This window comes from Ovis aries, chromosome 24, assembly GCF_016772045.2.
Source record: "Ovis aries strain OAR_USU_Benz2616 breed Rambouillet chromosome 24, ARS-UI_Ramb_v3.0, whole genome shotgun sequence".
Classification (NCBI taxonomy): Eukaryota; Metazoa; Chordata; class Mammalia; order Artiodactyla; family Bovidae; genus Ovis; species Ovis aries.
Genome location: NC_056077.1, coordinates 1,242,068 through 1,262,874, shown reverse-complemented (window position 1 = coordinate 1,262,874; position 20,807 = coordinate 1,242,068). Strand labels below are relative to the sequence as shown.

Genomic DNA, 20,807 nt, shown 5'->3' with positions numbered 1-20,807 from the left:
GAGCGGCCCTGCCAGCTCAAGACCAGAGGCCCAGGGACCTCAAGGGGCTGGGCGTGGCTGTGGGAGAGACCACCAGACCAGGGCAGGTGCCGGTGGGGCCACTTTGGGCACCAGGGTTAGTTAACATCCTAGACAGTGAAACGTAGAAACTATTTTTAGGCTCAGACGCAGGAAAACTAGCTTTCCAGAGTAATGCAGGGAGAGCTCTCCCTGGTGGGCCAGTGGTTCGGACTCCGCTCTTCCACCGCAGGAGCACGGGTTCGATCGCTGGTTGGGGGACTAGGACTCCCCCTCTGCGCAGCGCAGCCAAAAAACCCCAAAGTAATCCAGGGAGAGCTGTGGCTCCGCATCTCACATCACGCTCTGCGAAACCCCGTCATGGTCCATGAAACTGACTGGCAGACACCCAGCTCCCCACTAGACCTGGGTCCGGCTGGCGTCTGAGACCACATGTTCTCCCTGGTCACCAGGATGGAGACGCAGCTTTAACGACAAATCAAGGAGTGCGTATCAGCTGAGCCTCACCTGGCCGCACAGATCTGGCCTGGGCCTGTGGTCTTACCTCCCCCCTCAACACTCCACTCAGCCCTGACCCATGAGGCAGAGGAGCCCACGGGCAGCAGATACGCACGCAAGCGACCTGGGTGGGCACTCGGCCACTCTGCTACTTGGGTGCTGTCGGCTGGTCTGGGTCTGACTGCTCTGCAGAAATGGGACCATCTGGTTGGACAGCGACCTTGATGAAGTCCCCCTCACTCCTGTCATCACCAGGGCGACCGCGCCGTGGTCACCGCGGGTCTGCAGTCGCTGAGAGCCTCTTGCCACTGAGGGTCTGTCTCCTTGCCGGTGCTACGGATCCCCATTTCCTTCTGCTTTGCTGACCTGCAGCTCCTGGTGTCGTTTCCCCTTTTCTGAGATGGTGTTTGAGGCGGTGTCTCCCTGTAGACACCCCTGCGTGGACCGCCCACAGCTGAGACCCCTGTCATCCCAGAGCCCCTGCTTCCTTGCGGGTCTGAGCCCCACCACCCCCAGGGGCAGAGCCTGGGCCAAAGAAGAGCCAGTGTGACCCTTATCTCACACCTTCCCCAAAAAGCTAATTTGAAATAGATCCGAGACCTAAACATAATAGCCAGGCCTGGAAAGCTTTTAGAGCTTTGTATCTCTGAATGAAGAAAAGATTTCTTAGATGGGATGCAAAAAGCAAAATTGTAAAGTTTTTTAAAAATGTAACTTGGACTTCCTGAAAGTGGAAAATGTCACCTCTTTGAAAATCATATAATGAAAAGGCTGCAGCTGGCAGTCTGCGTGCTGACAGGACAGGCTCCGCCAGGACCTGCACTCGGCGAGGCGCTGGGGTGTCCGGGTACAACCCTCACCCTCCCTGGCCTCCAGCCAGCCCCCTGCTGAGTCACCTGGAGCCTCCTCCCCTGTGTCTGTCGCTCCTGTAGGGAACCAGAGGCTCTGTGCGCAGTTGGCCTGGGGCCCTGTGCTCAGAGGTGCCTACTGGGCACACGGGCAGGCATGACCCTGCAGCCAACTCCTCCCCCCTCCCGGCCACACCCTCGACAGCCAGGTCTGCACTAAGTAGAACGTGCCACTTTCAGTCTCCAGAACAGCTGACAGACATGCGGTCACCAGAAGGGACCCTGTGGAGCTGCTGGCTGGGAGGCAGCCCCGGGACGCCGGCGGCACCGGTGGACAGACCAGGGAGCGGAAGCCCCTTCTGCCCCGCACGTGGGGGACCTTAGTTCTGACACATTGTCTGGTCAGTGCCAAGCCCAGGGGACTGAGTACCTGTGGGCTTCCTGGACCCTGGTCATCCAGGCTCACAGGGACGACACTCACTGGGTCCAGCCAGGCCCATGGAGGCTTCTCAAGAGGGGCAGTGCCCTGACTCTCGGGCAGCCACCCGGCAGAGAGCACTGGGAGGGTCACGAAGACAGGGTCCGGCTAAGTTGCATCCAGGTACAGGCCGACCTCACAGGCCCCCTGTCCTGGGGGAGGCTGGGCCCAGGGCCGGCCTCGTGCTGGTCACTCGGTGGTGAAAGCAGGGCCAGCGCAGGTGCCGGCGCACTCCCCAGTCCTGGCCCGGGAGCAGCAGGAGCCCCTCCAGACCCCACCCCCGCGAGGGGCGCGCCGCGGGGCCCCGGGGCTGGCTGGCGAGGGGGCCGCGCTGGGCCTGCCGCTCACCGGTCACAGTGACGCTGCCACAGACACAGACTCGTCCTTTCCCGGCTGTGAAGCTGAGAACCCCAGCAGCCTCCGCGCGGGGGAAAGGCCAGACTCGGGGTCGGCAGGAGGGTTCTCACCAGAGGCACAGGGCAGAGCCCACCTCTGAGGTCGTTTGGGACATGGGCATCCCTGGGCCAGTCTGAGGGAGGCAGGGTAAGCGGCCTGGGTGGGGTCGGGGGCCGGGCCCCTGGGATCAGCACAGGCTTCAGGAAGAGCGCGACCCCGGCCCGTCCGTCACCACAGCTCGTGAGGTGCAGCGGCTGGAGCCTGTCTCCCCGCAGGTGGTCCTCATCATCAGCGGGAACCTGAGCTTCCTGAACTGGCTGACCATCGTGCCCAGCCTCGCCTGCTTCGATGACGCCACCCTGGGCGGCCTCTTTCCCTCGGGGCCTGGCCGCCTCAAGGACCAAGTCCTGAAGATTCAGGAGGAGGAGGCCCGAGGGCCCGGGGCCCTGAGGACACGCGGTAGGTGACACTGGAAGGCGGGTGTGGCTGGGGAGCCTAGGTGGTCTCCGTGTCTGGTGCCAGTCAACCCCTGAGGCTATGGCACCCAGCCCCGTGCCCACCCCAGTGGCCTGGGGGACAGAGCAGTGTCTCCACTCCTGGGCAGGGTCACTTTCGCCTGTGTGGTATAGATGGTATGCCCTGGTCCCCGGCACCGTGACCTCAGATGCTCCAGCCCAGGTCTTGGGACAGCTTGGGGGCTGGAGGGGGGCTGAGAGGAATAGCCGTGTTTCCACATCAGCCTGGAAGGGATCCTAGGCTCAGGGGAAAGGCAGCTGCATGTGGTGGGAGCCCTTCCCGGACTCCCCGAGGGACCAGCTGTACCTCTCCTGGTCTCCATGGGCCCAAGGGGCCGCAGCCCACCCACTGTGCCCCCTCCCAGCAGGCCGCGTGGCACGGGGCATGGTCAACCTGGCACTGGGCGTTCTGGTGGCCTGGCTCAGCATCCCTGTGGTCCTCAACTTGCTGAGCCCCCGGCAGGTCATGAACAGCTCCTTCAACCCCCTCCGGATCGTCAACACATATGGGGCCTTCGGCAGGTACCTCAGGGCCACTGAGACCCCAGGGGAGATGCACATATGCGGCCAGCCCCTGCCTGCACCCCCAGCCTTACCGTGGCCTGCTCAGGCCGGGGCTCCGGGTGGGAAAGCTCAGCCCTGACTCAGCCCCTCCCCGTCCCCGCCAGCATCACCAGGGAGCGCACGGAGGTCATCCTGCAAGGCACGGCCAGCGCCAACGCCAGCGCGCCCGATGCCACCTGGGAGGACTACGAGTTCAAGTGCAAGCCTGGGGACCTGAGGCGGCGCCCCTGCCTCATCTCGCCATACCACCACCGCCTGGACTGGCTTATGTGGTTCGCGGCTTTCCAGGTAAAGCCCTTGGTGGGGAGGCCCCGCAGACACAGGATGAGGCAAGGGAGTCCATGCTGGGGCGTGGCCCACAGGAACCTGCCAGGGTCCCCCCAAGGCTCTGTGGGTGCCCAGGGCCGGGCCTCCCTGACAGCTTCTCAGAGTGCTTCCCCCAGAGCAGACAAGGCAGGCATGGCTAGCAGCAGGGCAGCCAGCATCCACAGGGCCTTCGCTCAGACCCGAGCAAACCAGCAGGACTGTGACCCCCGCCCAGGACAACAGCTTCCGGGAGGCTCAGTCACGTGTCTGAGACCCCTGGTCCTGCCAACGATGAAGCTAGGCCTGGCCCCGCTCCACCCAGGTCCCCGAGGACAGGATGAGGGGGGGAGGCGCCCAAGAGAGCAAGCAGGCGGCAAGAACAGGAAGGGCCAACACCGCGGGGTACAGGCCCCCAGGAAAGCCCCACCCAGGAGAGCTGACCACCACGCGTGCTGAGTCAGGGCTCCCAGGCCAGCAGCCTGAAGGCTGTCAGCCATCAGGAGGGAGGGGCGGGGTGCACACACGCTGGGGCTCCCGGCTGTCTGCACCCTGAGTGCCCCGTCCTCTCCTCACCCCCAGACCTACGAGCACAACGAGTGGGTCATCCACCTGGCGGGCAAGCTCCTGGCCAACGACGCGCAGGCCCTGTCCCTGCTGGCCCGCAACCCCTTTGAAGGCCGGGACCCCCCCAGGTGAGACGCCCCTGCCAGACAGGCCCCCGCTGCAGCCTCGGCTGCCCCTCAGGGCTTCTCCCCTAAATGCAGAGCTCTGCCCTGGGGGCCAGCCCGGCCCAGAACCAGGCCTGAACACAACAGTCCCGAGGCCCCACGCAGCCACTGAGGACCGCGGACTCCGTCTGCGGGCCCTGAGGCTTGGCCCTTCTGCTCCCGAGCCCCCCTGCCCACCATCACAGGCTGGGCCTCTGGCTGCTCCTGGCACAGCCCAGCTCTGCACCCAGGGCTGCCCAGGGCCCGAGGCTGCCCGCTGCCCTCGCCTTGCAGGTGGGTCCGAGGAGAGCACTACAGGTACAAGTTCAGCCGCCCCGGAGGCAGGCACGCGGCCGAGGGCAAGTGGTGGATCCGCAGGCGGCTGGGCCCCTACTTCCCGCCACTCAGCCGCCAGGACCTGAGGGGCTACTTCACGTCCCGGGAGTGGCCGTACCCGGAACCCGAGTAGAGGCGGGCAGGGCTCACGGCAGGAAATAAAGCAGGAAGACAGCGGCTGGCTGCTCTGAGTGAGGGGTCTCCGTCCACAAGGACACGCAGGAAGCAGGGCTGGAGAGGAGGGGCTGCTGGCCCGGGTGGGGTCCACGCCTCCTCGTCTGCCTGGGCCCCACGTCGCTGCTCACCAGGGGGTCCTGAGGCGCCCGCCCTGGCCACGCTCCCGGTCAGCAGGCCCCGGACACTGGCGTCCCAGTGCTGCCCGCACGGCCTCTGCCCCCAGCCGTGCCCGCAGCACCCACTCTGGGTCCTTGGCACTGGCGGGCTGGTCCTCAGCCCAGCGTGCCGTGTGCCAGTGTGGCTGGGAGAGAACCTCACCTCTCCTCTCTCCTCCCGAGTGGGTCCCCACTGAACGCAGGAGGTGCCTGGGTGGGAGAAGCCAGGCCTCCCCTCAGAGCCCACACACCCCTGCACCCACTCTCCCCTGCAGTGACCAACGCCCAGGGGTGTGGACAGGGCCTCTGTCCTCCTTGGGTGGGCTACCCCCACCAACCCTGATCAAGGTCCTCTCCCTACATGTGACCACGCTCCCCATCTCACGCTGGAGCCTCCTGCTCCCTGACCCTAACCCGGGAGGGAGTCCCAGCAGAGCGGTCAGCCCCGGCCTGGGCGCTGGGGTGCAGGGTCCCCAGGGCAGCCACTCTGTGGCCTGCTTGCTTCAGGTGGAACTGGGTTAATGGTGTGTTGCTTGGCAACCCTCCTGGGCTGCAGCCCAGAACCTCCACAGCCTGACGTCAGCGGTGAGTGGACACCTGCCCCCCTTGCCATCCACGGCGCCTGCCGCAACGCGGAGGGTCCCTGCGAGAACAAGCTGGTCTAGGCCAGGAGGCCAGACTGAGGTGGGCACAAGCGTGAGTCTGTGCAGAGCCCCCCTGCCTGCCTGGGGGCCGGCCGGCCCAGGTGCCAACAGAGAGGCCGTGTTCTGCTCGCAGGCAAACAGGCGCCCTGTGTCTACCACGGGACAGACGGGGCCTCAGACGTGGAGCCTGGAGCCAGCACGTCTGCCCACGATGGCTGCATGGAGCTACCGCGGCCCGCCGTGCCTGGGCCCCTCCTGGGGGCCTGTCCCCCTCCTGGGGGCCTGTCCTGGGGCCCTGCCCGTGGGTGGGAGCACCAGGGGTGCCCCTGTGGGGCCCAGGACGGGCAGGGGGCTTGAAGAGACACTGTGTCTTAGCTTGGGGTGGCCCCCTGGCCCCAGAACCACAGGTGGCCTCCTTGCCAGGAGACATGGTGGGTCCCTGCCCTGCCAGCCCTGCCCACCACACTCTGGGCTCAGCGCCACCCGGAGATCAGGACTGGGAGGCCACAGGACTTGGCACCCCTGGTGTGGGCTCTTCTCTTGGCCTCGGTCCAGCCATGCTGGTCCCAAGACTCCTGGGACCTCTTAGGACACACGCGGGTGGTGATGCCCAGACCTGCAGGCTGGGCGGAGCCGTGGGGGGGCCATGGACAGGAGTGACAGCAGGAAGGTGGCCCGGGGCCCGGTGGCACCCTCTCGCCCCAGGGGACGTCCCAGGTGCAGCCAGGGTGGGCACATGGCCCACTAACAAATCAAGGGCCCCATCAGACCTGCCCGTGCCTCCAGAGGCTCGGGTCCCTGAGGGGTCCGCACTGGTCAGAAGCGGCCCCACCCGACCTTCAGAGCCTGTCCTGAGACCCACACCCTCCTATCGAGGACAGTCAGACCCCATCCTCCTGCAGAGCCCTCCCATGGCCCACCTCACTGAGCCTGAACCTGGGGTCTCCACCCATCACCTTGCCCCTCCCCTGTGTCCTCTCACCCTGCTCGCCCACCAGCCACGTGGGGCCGCAGGGCCTCTGCACTGGGAGCTCGCGGTGCTCACGGCGCTCAGGGCCACCTTTCCTGCCTTTGCTCGACCCCAGCTGCTCCTGGTCACACATGGGTTGGCGGGGGCTCACATTGGCCCCCCAGTGCTGGATACACTATTGACCTGATGCGAGAGAAAGGCCCAGACACACGTGTCTGCTCCAACTCAGGCTGCCTCTGTCCAGTGTCAGGACAGTCAGCTGTTGGTGGGGAGGTCGGCGGGGCAGGGACACGAGGTGGGGGCTTGGCTCACCCCTCCTGGGACAGGCGACTGAGTCCTGGGGGTTCTGGTGGGTGAGGATCCGCCCTTCTCAACAAGCTCAGATGCAGGTTGGGAACTGAATTTCTATCAGGCACAGGCTGCTGCACAGGGTCCTAGGTTCACCTTCTAAAACCAGGAGTCCACTCAAGGCAGGGGCAGAGGTATTCTCAGAACACAGGAAGGGGTGGCCTGCTCACAAGAGAGGTGAGCAGAGTATGGCCCGGACATTGACCCTCTAGGGGACTGGAAATTTAAGGTCAGTTCTTCCCACCCACTCTCTCGAGCTACCGCCTCATGGAAACCTCTGCCTGACAGGCTGGCCCTCACTGGGACCCCCGCCCCATCTGGAGACTTCTCCCCTGCAGAGCGCTCTGCCCCTGTGGCTGCCACAGTCTGAATGGGGGTCTATGTGGTGACGGTCACAACGCCCAGGCCCAGCCCCACACCTCCCCCCAACTCTCCAACTCGAGGGCCCTGCACTCAGCCCTCTTGCTCCAGGAACAGGACTTGGGCCTCTGGTCACCAAGCAGCAGCTAAGCTCAGGTGACCCACTGAGTCTGGCTGGTGGCTCAGCTGGGGGCCTGTCTCAGGGAGGACCCACGGCCTCCCTCTTGCTCAAGGATGGAGCAAAAGGCTCAGCACAGGTCCTGTCCCCGTGAGCAGGGTGTGTGAGAGCCTGCCTCCATCAAAGGGGCTCCGGGCATCATCCCTTCGCCAGAAGGTCTCTCTCTTGGAGATGATAAAGCTGAGGTCAGGCCCACCCTCAGTCAGATCCAGTCCTCCTCTCCCCAGGCTTCCGCATCCACACAGGGATGGCCCGACGTTCCGTGCTCTTAGGCCGCCGGCTCTGGAGGGACAGGGTCGGCAAATACAGCCTGTGGCCCCACAGGGGCAGGACCATCTCCTGAGGCTGTCAGTTTTTAGAACAGCCCGTGGAGACGTGGAAGCCTGAGCGGCCCTGAGTGCCTGGCTACCTGCCTTGACTGCCCCGCTCGAGGCCGCCCAGGGGCTGAGGCCTGCTCCCCGCGACGTTCGTTGGGGGCTGTTCTTGGCCTCCTCATCCCTGCTCTCTCAGCTGCCGCTCCGGCTTCTCAGGTGAGCTGTCCTGCTCCGTCTCCCCCGCGCGCTCCTCCTTCCTGCCACCTTGTCCATCCTGCTCCGTCTCCCCTGCGCGCTTCTCCTTCCTGCCACCTTGTCCAGGACTGCCTGTCGTCTCCTCCTCGGGCCGCACGCTTACTGCCTTTCTTCCTGCTCCCCCGATTTCTAAGCACAGCTGAGCACCCTCACACGGTGGCTGTGCTTGCAGGGCTTCGTGAATTAGACCGTGGTCTCTTCTTAACGCAGCGAACAGCAGAGGCAGGGACTGAGATGCTCACATGCATGGACTGGGAAGGCAGCCTTTTACCTGGACTTTTATCAACCTGTTTGTCACTCCCAGCGCCCCTCACCCCCCACAGCTCCAGCGTGCTGGGTCAACACCCCTTTCAGAAGTGAACAGATTCTGGTATGAAGGACACTTGAATTCCAAGAAGGCTACTTGCGTCCCTCTGCTGAGAGGTTCCCTTGCTCAGCATCATGACAACCTGTCCCCAAGATCCACTCCCCCCCTATATCCTGCAGCCTGACGACACCATGGCCCTTTGCACTCAGGGACTCCGTTCCAAAGGTGGAACTCACGTGTCAGAAAACTTAACGTTTAAAGTTCCTAAAATAATCAACAGAATTGACCAAACGGTAGCTTTTACTGACAAAAAGAGAAGATAAAACAACTAAAATCATAAAAGCTAAGTGGGACATGACCAGCTACGTCACAGACGTAAGAAGGATGACAACAGAACAGCACGAACAAATGTGGCCAACAAATCAGGTAACCCGGACGAGCCCAATTCCTGAAGACATGAAACGCTCAACGTGACTCAAGAAAAAAGAGGAAATTGAAGAGATCTCTTGCACGTAAGAAGATTGAATCAGTAATCAAAACTTCCTAGCAGAGAAAAAGACTGAAGCAGATGGCTTTGTTACAGAAAAGTTAACACAAATCCTTCCCAAGCTCTTTCCCAAAAAAGAAACGGAGGGAACGCTTCCTAACTCATCTTATGAGGGCAGTATTACCCTGGCAACAAAGGCGCGCAAATACAGCAGTATCCTTTATGAAGAAAGATAGTTCTGTTACCAGAATTATTTATAACAAAAATCCTCAACAAAATACTAGCAGAACAAGTCTATCCGCATATTAAGGGAATTATATGCTGTGACTGAGTAGGATTTTTCCCAGAAATGCCAGAGTGGTTCAACGTAAGAAGATCCATCAATGTAATACACCACGTTAACAGAATGTGGTGGTGGCGGTGGTTTAGTCATCGTGACGTGTCCGACTCTCGTGACCCCATGGACTGTAGCCCGCCAGGCTCCTCTGTCCATGAGATTCTCCAGGCAAGAATACTGGAGTGGACTGCCATTTCCTTCTCCAGTAACAGAATATAGGTGCAGAAAAAAAAAATTCTTTCAATTGATACAAGAAAGTCATTTGCTCCCATGATAAAACCACTCAGAAAACTAGGGAAAGACGGGCATTTCCACACATAACAAACATTCATGAAAAACCCCACAGCTAATGTCATCCCCAGTGGTGAGAGACTGTGAACTTTAACACCGAGACCAGGACGCCCGTGTGCTCCACTGATATTCAACACTGCAGTGGAGATTGAGCCAGAGCAATTAGTCAAGAAAAATAATTAAAAGGCTTTGAAATTGGAACGGAAGGAGTGAAACTATATTCACAGATGATATAATCTTATATATAGAAAAGTCCAGTGATCCACAAAAATACTACTGGAGCTAATAAGCTAATTCAGCAAAGATTCAGGGTGTGAGATCCATATGCAAGGATCAGATGTGTTTCTATACCTGCAATGAACAACCTGAAAAAGAAACTAAAGGAACACTGCCACTTACAGTAGCATCCAAAAGGGTCAAACACCCGAGAATAAATGTAACCAAGGAGGTGAGCGACTTCCGCAATGAAAAGTACAGAAGTGAGAAGCGTCTGGGGCCCTGGGTTTGATGACTTAATCCTGTTAAGATGACAGTACTAATCAAGTATCTACTAAGCTGATGAATCTCTATCAAAATTCGATGGCCTGTTTTATAGAAATATACAGGTCAATCCTCAAGTCCACATGGAATTGCAAGGGCCCCAAATAATGAAAACAACTTTGAAAAAGAAGAAAGTTGAAAGGCTCACACTTCCTGATTTTAAAACTTAATACAAAGCAATCAAAACTGGTAATAGCACAAAAATAGACACATAGATCAACAGAATAGAAAGCAGAGCCTAGAGAATCCCTTACACGTTTGGTCAAATGGTCTTTGACAAGGTGCCAAGACCATTCAGGGGAAAGAGGATAGTCTTTTCAAATGATGCTGGGGAAAATGGATCTAAATGCTAAAGAATGAGGTTAGGCCCTTACCTCACACCATATTCAAAACTTAACTCAGGGACTTTCCCTGGTGGCCTAGGGGCTAATAAGACTCTGTGCTCCCAATGCAGGTGGCCCAGGTGCGATCGCTGGCTGGGAAGCTAGGTTTCACAGCAACTAAGTCCTCATGTGACAACTAAAGGTCACATGTGCCGCAACTGAAACCCAACGCAGCCAAATATTTCTTTTCTAAGTACCAGTACACACTGCAATGTGGATAAAACTTTCAGTTCAGTTCAATTGCTCAGTCATGTCCAATTCTGTGACCCCATGGACTGCAGCATGCCAGGCCTCCCTGTCCATCACCAGCGCCCGGAGTTTACGCAAATTCATGTCCATCGAGTTGTTGATGCCATCCAACCATCTCATCCTCTGTTGTCCCATTCTCCTCCTGCCTTCAGTCTTTTCTAGCATCAGGGTCTTTTCCATTGAATCAGTTCTTCACATCAGGTGGCCAAAGTATTGGAGCTTCAGCTTCAGCATCAGTCCTTCCAATGAATATTCAGGACTGATTTCCTTTAGGATCGACTGGTTTGATCTCCTTCCAGTCCAAGGGACTCTAAAGAGTCTTCTCCAACTCCACAGTTCAAAAGCATCAATTCTTCGGCACTCGGCTTTCTTTATAGTCCAACTCCCTCATCCATACATGACTACTGAAGAAACCATAGCTTTGACTAGATGGGCTTTTGTCGGCTAAGTAATGGCTCTGCTTTTTAATATGCTGTCTAGGTGGGTCATAGCTTTTCTATGAAAACATTATGCCCAGTAAAATAAGCCAGACAAAAGGATCACCTGTTATATGATTCCTTTTACAGAAATATCTAGAACAGGTAAATATAAGGATAGAAAGCTGACTAGTGGTTGCCAGAGGGGAAAATGGTGGCGGGGGCAACTGCTAATGGTTCAAGGCTTCTTTCTGAGGTAATATAATACTTTGAAACTAGATAGAGATGATAACTGCATGACACTGATATACTAAATGTCACTGAATGTTCACTACAAAATGATTAATCTTAATGTCAATTTCATCTCTATTTTTTTAAATAAAACGAAAGAGAAAACCTTGTAAGTGTCCTGAGACCCTGCCCCACGGGCTGGGAGACCTCACGCTGCCATGTGTGTGGGACACATGGCACAAAAGGGTGGGGGGAGGGCAGGTTAGGTGCTTCGTCCCTTTACTGCTGTGCACACAGGCCTGGATTCACTCAGGCTGAAACATGAAGCTGTGGTTGGCGGGTGGGATGGAAGGTGGGTGTCCAGAATCAGCCTGTGACCACACTTGGGCACTGATGGTCTTGGAAAGACAGGCACACACGCGACTACCAATTAGCTGAGGAAAGACAAGCAAATGATAAGCGCAGTCATGGCTGCGCGATGCCAGGCCAAGGAAAGGCGGGCAAACAGAAGGGCAACTGTGGCTACGCGGTGCTGGTGATTCTGAAACCTGCGTCTGCTGAGGCCACTGACCCCCTCTTCCCAACTCAGGTGAGATTCTTAGCAAGGCCTCGGGGCGGAGCACAGCTGGATCCTCTGCCCGCTCTCTGCAGGTGTGTGGCCACCTCATCCACTGGGACTGATCTGACGGGTGAGCAGCAGCTGACCCTGCAGCCTCCGGGCTGTGTGGTTCACCGTTCCAGGGGTCACACCTGCTCAGGGGTTCGCATGGTCCACATGATAACAGCTTTATCATACATCCTGGGACCTCGTGGTCTCAGCCCACGCTGCTCTAAACTGCCTTGACATCTTTAGCACATCCCTCACAACAGGCTGAAGCTTCTTGTTCTAACACAGGCAGACTTGTCTCATCGCACTTCACAGACACTGGTGCTTTTTACAAATTGGAACAACCCAGCATCTAGCCTGTCGGCACCATCTCTCAAGAGCATTTTGTCACGTCAGGCCTCCATGTCACATTTTAGTAGTAATATTTACTTAATATTAATTAAATATTAATTTCGTTCTCTTAATAATAATTAAAGTGTTTGAATATTGCATTTGTCATGGTGATGTGTCATCAGTGATCTTTGATGTCACTACTGTTAATTGTTTTGAGACCACAACCTGTACCTTTATGAGACTGTGAACCTAACGGATCAACATTTGTTTCTGACCTGCCATCCTCCCAGCTCTCTTTCTCTCCTTAGGACTCCCTGTTCCCCGAGATACAACAATACTGAAGTTAGGCCAATTAATCAATCCCCCTACAATGGCCACTAAAGTGTTCAAGTGAAAGGAAGAGTTGCACATCTCTCACTTTAAAGCAAAAGCTAAAGATGACTGGACCATGAGGAAGGCTGGGTGCTGAAGAACTGACTCTTTTGAATTATGGTGTTGAAGAAGACTCCTGAGAGTCCTTTGGATGCAAGGAGATCAAACCAGTAAATCCTAAAGGAAGTCAACCCTGAATATTCATTGGAAGGACTGACGCTGAAGCTAAAGTTTTTTCCAATATTTTGGCCACCTGATGCAAAGAGCCAACTCACTGGGAAAGACGGGGCAGGAGGAGAAGGGGACAACAGAGGATGAGATGGTTGGGTGAAATTACCGACTCAGTAGACATGAGTTTGTGCAAACTCAGGGAGATAGTAAAGGACAGGGAAGCTTGGCGTGCAGTCCATGGGGTTGCAGAGTCGAACATGACTTAGTGACTGAACAATAACAAAGATGATTAAATTTAGTGAGGAAGACAAGTCAAAAGTCAAAACAGGCCAAAAGCTAGGCCTCTTGCACCAAATAGCCAAGTTGTGAAGACAAAAAGTTCTTGAAGGAAATTAAAAGTGCTCCTTCGGTGAACACATGAATGATAAGAAAGTCAGCCTTATTGCTGATGTGGAGAAAGTTTTAGTCTAGATTGAAAATCTGACCAGCCAGAACATTCCCTTAAACAAAAGCCTCATGCAGAGCAAAGCCCTAACTCTCTTCAATTCTGTGAAGGCTGAGAGAGGGGAGGAAGACGCAGAAGGAAAGCCTGAGGCTGGCAGAGGTAGGTTCGTGAGGCTGAAGAAGCTGCCTCCATGACAAAGAAAAGTGCAAGGTGAAGCAGCAAGTGCTAATGCGGGCGCTCAGCAAGGCATCCAGAAGACCTAGCTGAGCCAGTTAATGAAGCTGGCTACCCCAAATAACAGATTTCTCAATGCAGACAAGACAGCCTTCTATCGGAAGAAGCCACCTAGGACTCTCAGAGTCGGAGAGCAGTCAGGGCCTGGCCTCAAAGCACAGGCTGACTCTCTTGTCAGAGGCTAGGGCAGCTGGTGCGTTTGAGTTGAAGCGAATGCTCACTGACCATCTGAAAATCCTAGAGCCCTTAAGAATTACGTGAAATCTACCCTCCTGCGCTCCATAAATGGAGCCACAAAATCTGGATGGCAGCACATCTGTTTACAACATGGTTTACTGAGTATTATAAGCCCACTGTTGACACCTACTGCTCAGGGAAAAAAATTCCAGTTCCTTTCAAAATATTAATATTACTGCTCACTGACAATGCACCTGGTCCCCCAAGAACTCTGATGGAGATGAACAATGAGATTAATGTTATCTTCATGCCTGCTAACTCAACATACATTTTGCAGCCCAAGGATCAAAGATAAGTCATTAATTAAGAAACACATGTCCTAAGGCAGCGATACCTTGGATGGACCCGGGCAAAGTCACTGACAACCTTCTGAAAACCATCCTAGATGCCGTTAAGAACTTTTGTGACTCAGGACTCATCGACACTAAAAGGAGTTTGGAAGAAGCTGACTCCAACCCCCGTGGGTGGCTTTGAGGGCTTCAAGACTTTAGTGGAGGAAGGCATTGCTGACGTGGCAGAAACAGCAAGAGAACTAGCAGTGGAGCCTAAAGTTGTCACTGAGTTGCTTCAATCTCCTGACAGAATTTTTAATGAATGAGGAGTTGCTGCTCATGGATGAGCAAAGAAAGTGGCTTCTTGAGACGGAATCAGCTCCAGTGAAGATGCTGTGAATACTGTTGAAATGGAAACAAAAACTTTCAAATAGTACATGAACTTAGTTGATAAAGCAGCAGCAGGGCTGGGGAGGACTGACTCCAATTGTTAAAGAAGTTCAGCTATGGGGTAGCAAAGAGTCAGACACGACTGAGCAACCGAACAACTATGGGCACACTGCTCTCAGTGCCCCTGCCTACTGCAGAGAACTCACTCAGAAAGGAAGAGTCAGTGTGCCAGACGTCAGCATCTGCTTTTAAGAAACTCACAGCCACCAGCCTTCAGCAACCGCGACCCTGCTCAGTCAGCAGATATCAACACCAAGGCAACTCACTGAAGGCTCAGATGATGATTAGAGTTTTTAAATGGAAGGCGTGTATGCACACTGCTCTTTAAACAAAAGGCTATTGCACACTTAGTAGACAACAGCACAGTGTAAAGGTAACTTTTGTATGCACTGGGAAGCAAAGACGGTCATATGACTTCGTTATTGCACTAAAGCTTCCTGCTGTATGCTGGAACCAAACCCACGGTGTCTCTAAGTTGTGTCTGTAGTTTGCATGCAAATAGTGAATGGTGTTCTTTCTTTTCTACCCACCTGAAGCTTTTGTTTTCTTTTTTATTCATTTATTTTGGCTGCACAGTGTGTGGGATTTTAGTTCAGCCCTAACTATGGTTTTTCCAATAGTCATGGTTGAATCATAAAGAAGACTGAGCACCAAAGAATTGATGCTTTTCACTGTGGTGATGGAGAAGACTCTTGAGAATCCCTTGGGCTGCAAGGAGGTCAAATCAGTCAATCCTAAAGGAAATTAGCCCTGAATATTCATTGGAAGGACTGATGCTGAAGCTCCAATACTTTGGCCACCTGATGCAAAGAGCCAACTCAGTAGAAAAGACCCTGATGTGGGGAAAGATTGAAGGCAGGAAGAAAGGGGATGACAGAGGATTCGATGGTTGGCTGGCATCACCGACTCAACAGAACAAGCTTTGAACAAGCTCCGGGAGATGGTGAAGGACAGGGGAGCCTGGCATGCTGCAGTCCATGAGGGTGGCAAAAAGTCAGACACGACTGATCAACTGAACAACAACGGACCAGGGATCAAACTCAGGCCCTTGGTGGTGACAGCGCCAAGTCCTAACCGCTGGACTGCCAGGCAATTCTCTCTTTCTTGTCTTTTTGCGCTAGCTTCCAGGTTGAGGCCCACTATCTCTCTCTGTGATATCTTTCTTCTAACCGAAAAGTTGTCCCTTTAAAATCTCGCTACAGTGAGTTGTTCTACTGCAGAAACCCTCTGGCTCAACCCATGCAAAAATGCTGGAGGACAAAAAATCAAATTTTGTATCTGAACTCACACACACAAAATTCAGTACCAGAGGAGGTGAAAGGCAGAACAGTGTACCCCAGGCTGCAGGGAAGAGGCACCTAGTCCTGATGACATGGGGACTCCCACCAAAGACCTCTGCATAAAACAAAAACCCTTTCAGGACCAAACATTAGAGAACAAAATCACTGAAACCCACTCTGGTTCCTTGAAAATATCAGTGAAAGGAGACTTCCCTGGTGATCCAGTGGTTAAGAATCCACCTGCCGGTGTAGGGAACACAGGTTCGATCCCCGGTCCCGGAATACTCCGCATGCCAAGGAACAGCTAAGCCCTTGAGCAACAGCTGTGGAGCCCGTGTGCCCTGAAGCCTGGGCTCCGCAATGAGAGAAGCCGCTGCAACGGGAAGCCCACGCATCACAGAGAGCACCCCCCACTGCAACCGGAGAAAGTCCACCCACAGCAGCAAAGACCAGGGCAGTCAAAAGTGATAAACATTTTCGAAAAGAAATGAGTATCTTTGCTTTTTAAAAAGCTTAAAAATGTATCAGTAAAAGGGATACACTTCTAGCCACAATGAACAAGCAAAAAAGGAGACAAAACACAAATTACAGCATCAAGAAGAAAAAGGGGGACATCACTACAGATCCTATAGACACCGAAAGGATAAGAAGAGAAGATTGTGAGTTTTACTCCAATAGACTTTACATGCCAGTTGACGTGAAAAAGAATTCCATGAAAGTACCCGTACTAAAACTGACTCACAAAGAAAGAGAAAACCCTAACAGTTCCATAACAATTTTTTAAAAATGAATTCTTAATTTAAAATCTTCTCACAAAACTTCAGACCAAGATGGCCTGATTAGTATGTTCTATCCAACATTTAATGAAAAAAATATCATCCTACACAAACTTTCATAAAATAGAGGAAGAGGAAACACACACTACTGGTCAGAATATAAAAACGTACAACCACATGAAAAACAGTTCGGCATTTTGAAAAAACATTAAACATGTACTACCATACGGCCCAGCCATTCCTCTCCTAGGTATGAAAACACAGAGACCTGTAAGCAGGTCCTTAGCAGACTTGCTCATAATAACCACAGAGCTGGGAGCAGCCCAGGAGTCCATCAGTAGGCAAGTGGATGAGCCCATAGTGCCGTAAACACACAACAAATAATTCTTAGCAATAAATGGATCAAATCATTGCTACAAACCTGAACCTCGAAAACATGCTGAGCTAATACACACTGGAATACACACTGTATCATTCCATGTATACAGGGCTATCAGGTCAGTCGCTCAGTCATGCCTGACTCTCTGTGACCCCATGGACTGCAGCATGTCAGGCTTCCCTGTCCATCACCAACTCACAAAGCTTCCTCAAACTCACGTCCATCAAGTCGGTGATGCCATCCAACCATCTCATCCTCTGTCATCCCCTTATACAGGGCTATAGGGAGGGAAAGAGTCTCAACTACAGGGACAGAGAACAGGTCAGGGGTTAACCCCACGGGGCGGGTTGGGGAGGGGCTGACTGGGAAGTGAAACAAGGGAGTATTTACAAGAGCTGGAAATGTTCTGTCTTAATTGCAGGGTAGGTACTTCAGGGTTTCTCAGAAACCATCAAGCTGTACACTTAACATAGGTGCATTTTGTTTTATGTAAATTATGACTGACTCCGTGGATAAAGCCCTGATTTGTAGTATTTTTTAATTTCCATGATTAAATACTCTCACCAGATCACTCAGCACAGAGCTTGGGAGCAGTGAGCATGGGCAGTCTTGTGTGGCAGTCAAGCCAGCTCCAGCATGCCACCACTTATCCCTCGGTCAAGTAAGAAACCCTGGAACCTCACTACAGCAGGCTAAAATGAGACTTTCAATGCCAGGTGTTGGTGAAGCCAGAGAGCAGTAGAAGCATTGGTCCCCACTGGAGACTGGTGACGTCTCCTAAGGCGGATGCTGTACACACCAGGACCCAGCAGTGCCATGTCTGAAGCATCACAACAGACGTGTAGACAGATGTCCCTGTGCACTACAGGCAAGCACAAGAGGTCACAGCAGCACTGATGGGTCACTGAGGACCCAGACGCCTCTCAGGAGCGGAGAAATACACACGGGCCTGCACGTGCACGATGGGACAACTGACGGCACTCGAATTCTGCCGCACGATTTCACGTACGACTCGACCCCACGGGAGCACAGGCCAGTGCAGATAACACTGGGGGGCGCCTCCTGGGGCAGTTACACCCACATCCTGTTTGTGAACATTTTCTGAGCTCACGTTTTGTGAACTTCCATATGTGTTCCAATCCACAATTAAAATGCTTTCTACAGAAAAATGCTCTCGTCATAGTGTCAGACCTTTTAGGCCGCATTTACTGTAAGAGTCTGGAGCTGGTGTTTGTCTTTTCCCAGACCGTGTGTGCCCACTTGACTCCGGGTAGGTTCCCCGAGCACCTCTCTTGTGTTCTGACCGACACATTTTCCCTTTGTTGGTTGCCCATTGTCGAAGGGCTTTGTTCCCTGAGTTCATAAACCTGTTGCGAGAGACTCAAAAGCCCCAGACAGCCCTTCCTCCCTCTCCCCAAGCCCTGAGGACCAGAGCAGGTTCCCAAAGCTTCCTTCATCTACCTGCAGGGACACCGCACTTTGGGGCCGAAAGTCAGGCAAGCGGTGGCACAGAGCCGGCAGAACCAGACAAAGCCTCTCACCTGCCTCTCCTCCCGCGTGGGGCCACGATGCCATTTGTCCTGGAAGGGTCGTCTGTGTGGCAGCCCCGGCTGGCGCTGGCTCGGAGGGGCTGCACCTGGGGCGAGGGCCTCAGTGCCAGCCAGCAGCTGCACTCCCGCCAGGCATGCATTTGCATCTCAATAGGCTGGGCTGGAGCTGGAGGAGCCAGCTGTCGGGGCCTTGGGAGAAACGCGCCTTGTTCCTTTAAGGGGTGGGCTCAAGGCTCTTCATCAAGTGGCCTCCATCTCCCTGCAGTCTTCACACTCACACAATTCTTCTAGACGAAAAAATATGAAGCGCCATTAGCGAGTTATCAGGGGCCAACTGTGTCCCCATCAAAGCCCCTCAGTCCATTGAGGCCGCGTGCAGCTGCAGGGGCTGGCGCCCAGCAAGCAGCCGGCCGGGCCGTCCCTCCGTCCCGTCTGTCCATCTCCACCGGGCACTGCGGCCCCCGAGGCCTTTTACCGTCACATCCAGTGGAGTGGACGGCACGTTCAGAGCTCATGCGTTGTCCTGGGGGACCAGGCCCTGCCAACACCAACACCCCCAGACAACTACCCAGATCCAGCGGTCCCATCCTCCCCCAGCTGCTTCCAACCCAGTGCCACAAGCACACCCCTTGCCAACCATGGCCCTGGGGCTTTAGCACACAGGTCCACCCAAGAGGCTGTCCTGGGTCCACCCTGGTGTGTCCTTCACCGCGGGTCTCAGGTCAGGCATCCCCAGGCCTGGGGTTCCCTGCTCCTCAGTCCCCACACAAGGGGATCAACTCCACCAGGGACGGCCTATATGTCGGCAGTAGCAGATTGAGTTTGCTGTTGTTAGCTGCTAAGTCATGCCTGACTCTGCAACCCCACGGACTGCAGCACCCCGGCTTCCCTGTCCTTCACCACCTCCACTGAGTCAGAGATGCCATTTAACCATCTCATCCTCTGTCACCCCCTTCAACTGCACGGACCTTTGTTGGCAAAGTGATGTCTCTGCTTTTTAATACGTTGTCTAGTTTTGTCGTAGCTTTCCTTCCAAGGAGCAGCATCTTTTAATTTCATAGCTGCAGTCACCACCCATAGTGATTTTAGAGCCCAAGAAAATAAAATCTGTCACTGTTGCCACTTTTTCTCTATCTATGTGCTATGAAGTGATGGGACGAGATGCCAAGATCTTAGTTTTTTGAATGTTGAGTTGAACAGTGTCTCCCAAAATTTACATCTACGCAGAACCTCAGAACATAACCTTGGAATAGGGGCTTTCCAGTTCGATGAGCTAAGAGGAGGCGAGGCTGGGCCCAGGGTCCTAACCCCAAGGGGAGATGGCACACAGGGGACGTCACCTGATTTCAGCTGTCCAGGTTGTGGGGACCTGACTTAGCAGCCCCAGGACACCAGCACAGCCACCATCCCACCCGAGTGCAGGTGTGACGGGAGCACTCCCTCCCGGGCTTCCTCTGACCTCTCTGGTTGGCCCTGGGGGCACACGCTTGGCCCCGGCCTCACTGGACACACCCAAGTCAGATGTAGGAACAGCTCTCCTTTGATAATTTAGATGAAATGAACCAAATCCTCCCAAACCACAAACACCCAAACCTACTCAAATGTAACAGGTACTGTATAGTCCTATAACTGTGAGGACATTGAATTTGTAGTTATAACTATGAAAGAGAAATGCCCAGGCCCAAGTGGTTTTACTGGTGAATTCTAGTGGTGGTGGTTTAGTCGCTCAGTCGTGTCCAGCTCTGCGAACCCATGGACTGTAGCCCACCAGGCTCCTCTTTCCATGGGGATTCTCCAGGCAAGAATACTGGAGTGGGTTGCCATGCCCTCCTCCAGGGGATCTTCTTCACCCAGGGATCAAACCTGGGTCTCCTGCATTGCAGGCGGATTCTTCAAACATTTAAGGAAGAAATAACAGCAGTCCTACCTGATCTCTTCCAGAAAGTAGAAAAAGAGGGAACACTTCCCAGGTCAGCTTTATCCAAACCAAATTAAGAAAGGACAAATAAGAAAATCAGAGACCATGATCCCTCACAACACAGAAAACAAGCCACCGATCAAGTGGGCTCCGCCTAGAAATGCATAGCGGCTTCGAAACTCAAAAATCAATTAAAAGACCAAATAAGAGAAACCACACAATCCTATCAACAGAGGCGGAAAAAACATCAGACAAAATTCAGTATCTATTCACGATAAACAGCAACCACCTCTCAGCAAATTGGGACGAGAGGTTCCTGAGCCTGACAAAAGGCGTCAACACAGCCACCACCCCTCAGTGGGGAGAGCCACACAGCAGTCAGCTGGGGACTGACCCCTGTTTGGAGGAGCTGGGGCAGGGTGGGAGGGGGCAGACAGTCCAGAGAAGGCCGGATGGCTACCAGTGCCAAGTGGGA

General features: G+C 54.4%; 1 protein-coding gene and 1 long non-coding RNA gene across 5 annotated transcripts in view; one reads left to right on the top strand and one right to left on the bottom strand.

The window, feature by feature from the left end:
- Positions 1-4,843, top strand: part of LMF1 (lipase maturation factor 1) — a 51,400-nt gene extending 46,557 nt beyond the window's left edge. For 3 of the 4 annotated variants that reach the window (XM_015104000.3, XM_042240521.2, XM_027961333.3), the window contains 5 exons: positions 2,514-2,697; positions 3,119-3,275; positions 3,422-3,605; positions 4,203-4,315; positions 4,625-4,843. In XM_015104000.3, coding sequence (XP_014959486.3) covers positions 2,514-2,697; positions 3,119-3,275; positions 3,422-3,605; positions 4,203-4,315; positions 4,625-4,799 — 813 coding nt within the window. In that variant the 3' untranslated portion in view covers positions 4,800-4,843. The remainder of the gene's footprint in view (positions 1-2,513; positions 2,698-3,118; positions 3,276-3,421; positions 3,606-4,202; positions 4,316-4,624) is intronic. The other variant, XM_027961332.2, reaches the window with a different exon arrangement.
- LOC132658554 (uncharacterized) overlaps positions 1-18,518 on the bottom strand; it is a 38,559-nt gene extending 20,041 nt beyond the window's left edge. Inside the window, exon 1 of the long non-coding RNA XR_009598364.1 lies at positions 18,406-18,518. This is a non-coding gene — a long non-coding RNA (uncharacterized LOC132658554). The remainder of the gene's footprint in view (positions 1-18,405) is intronic.
- Between the last annotated feature and the right edge of the window lie 2,289 nt (positions 18,519-20,807).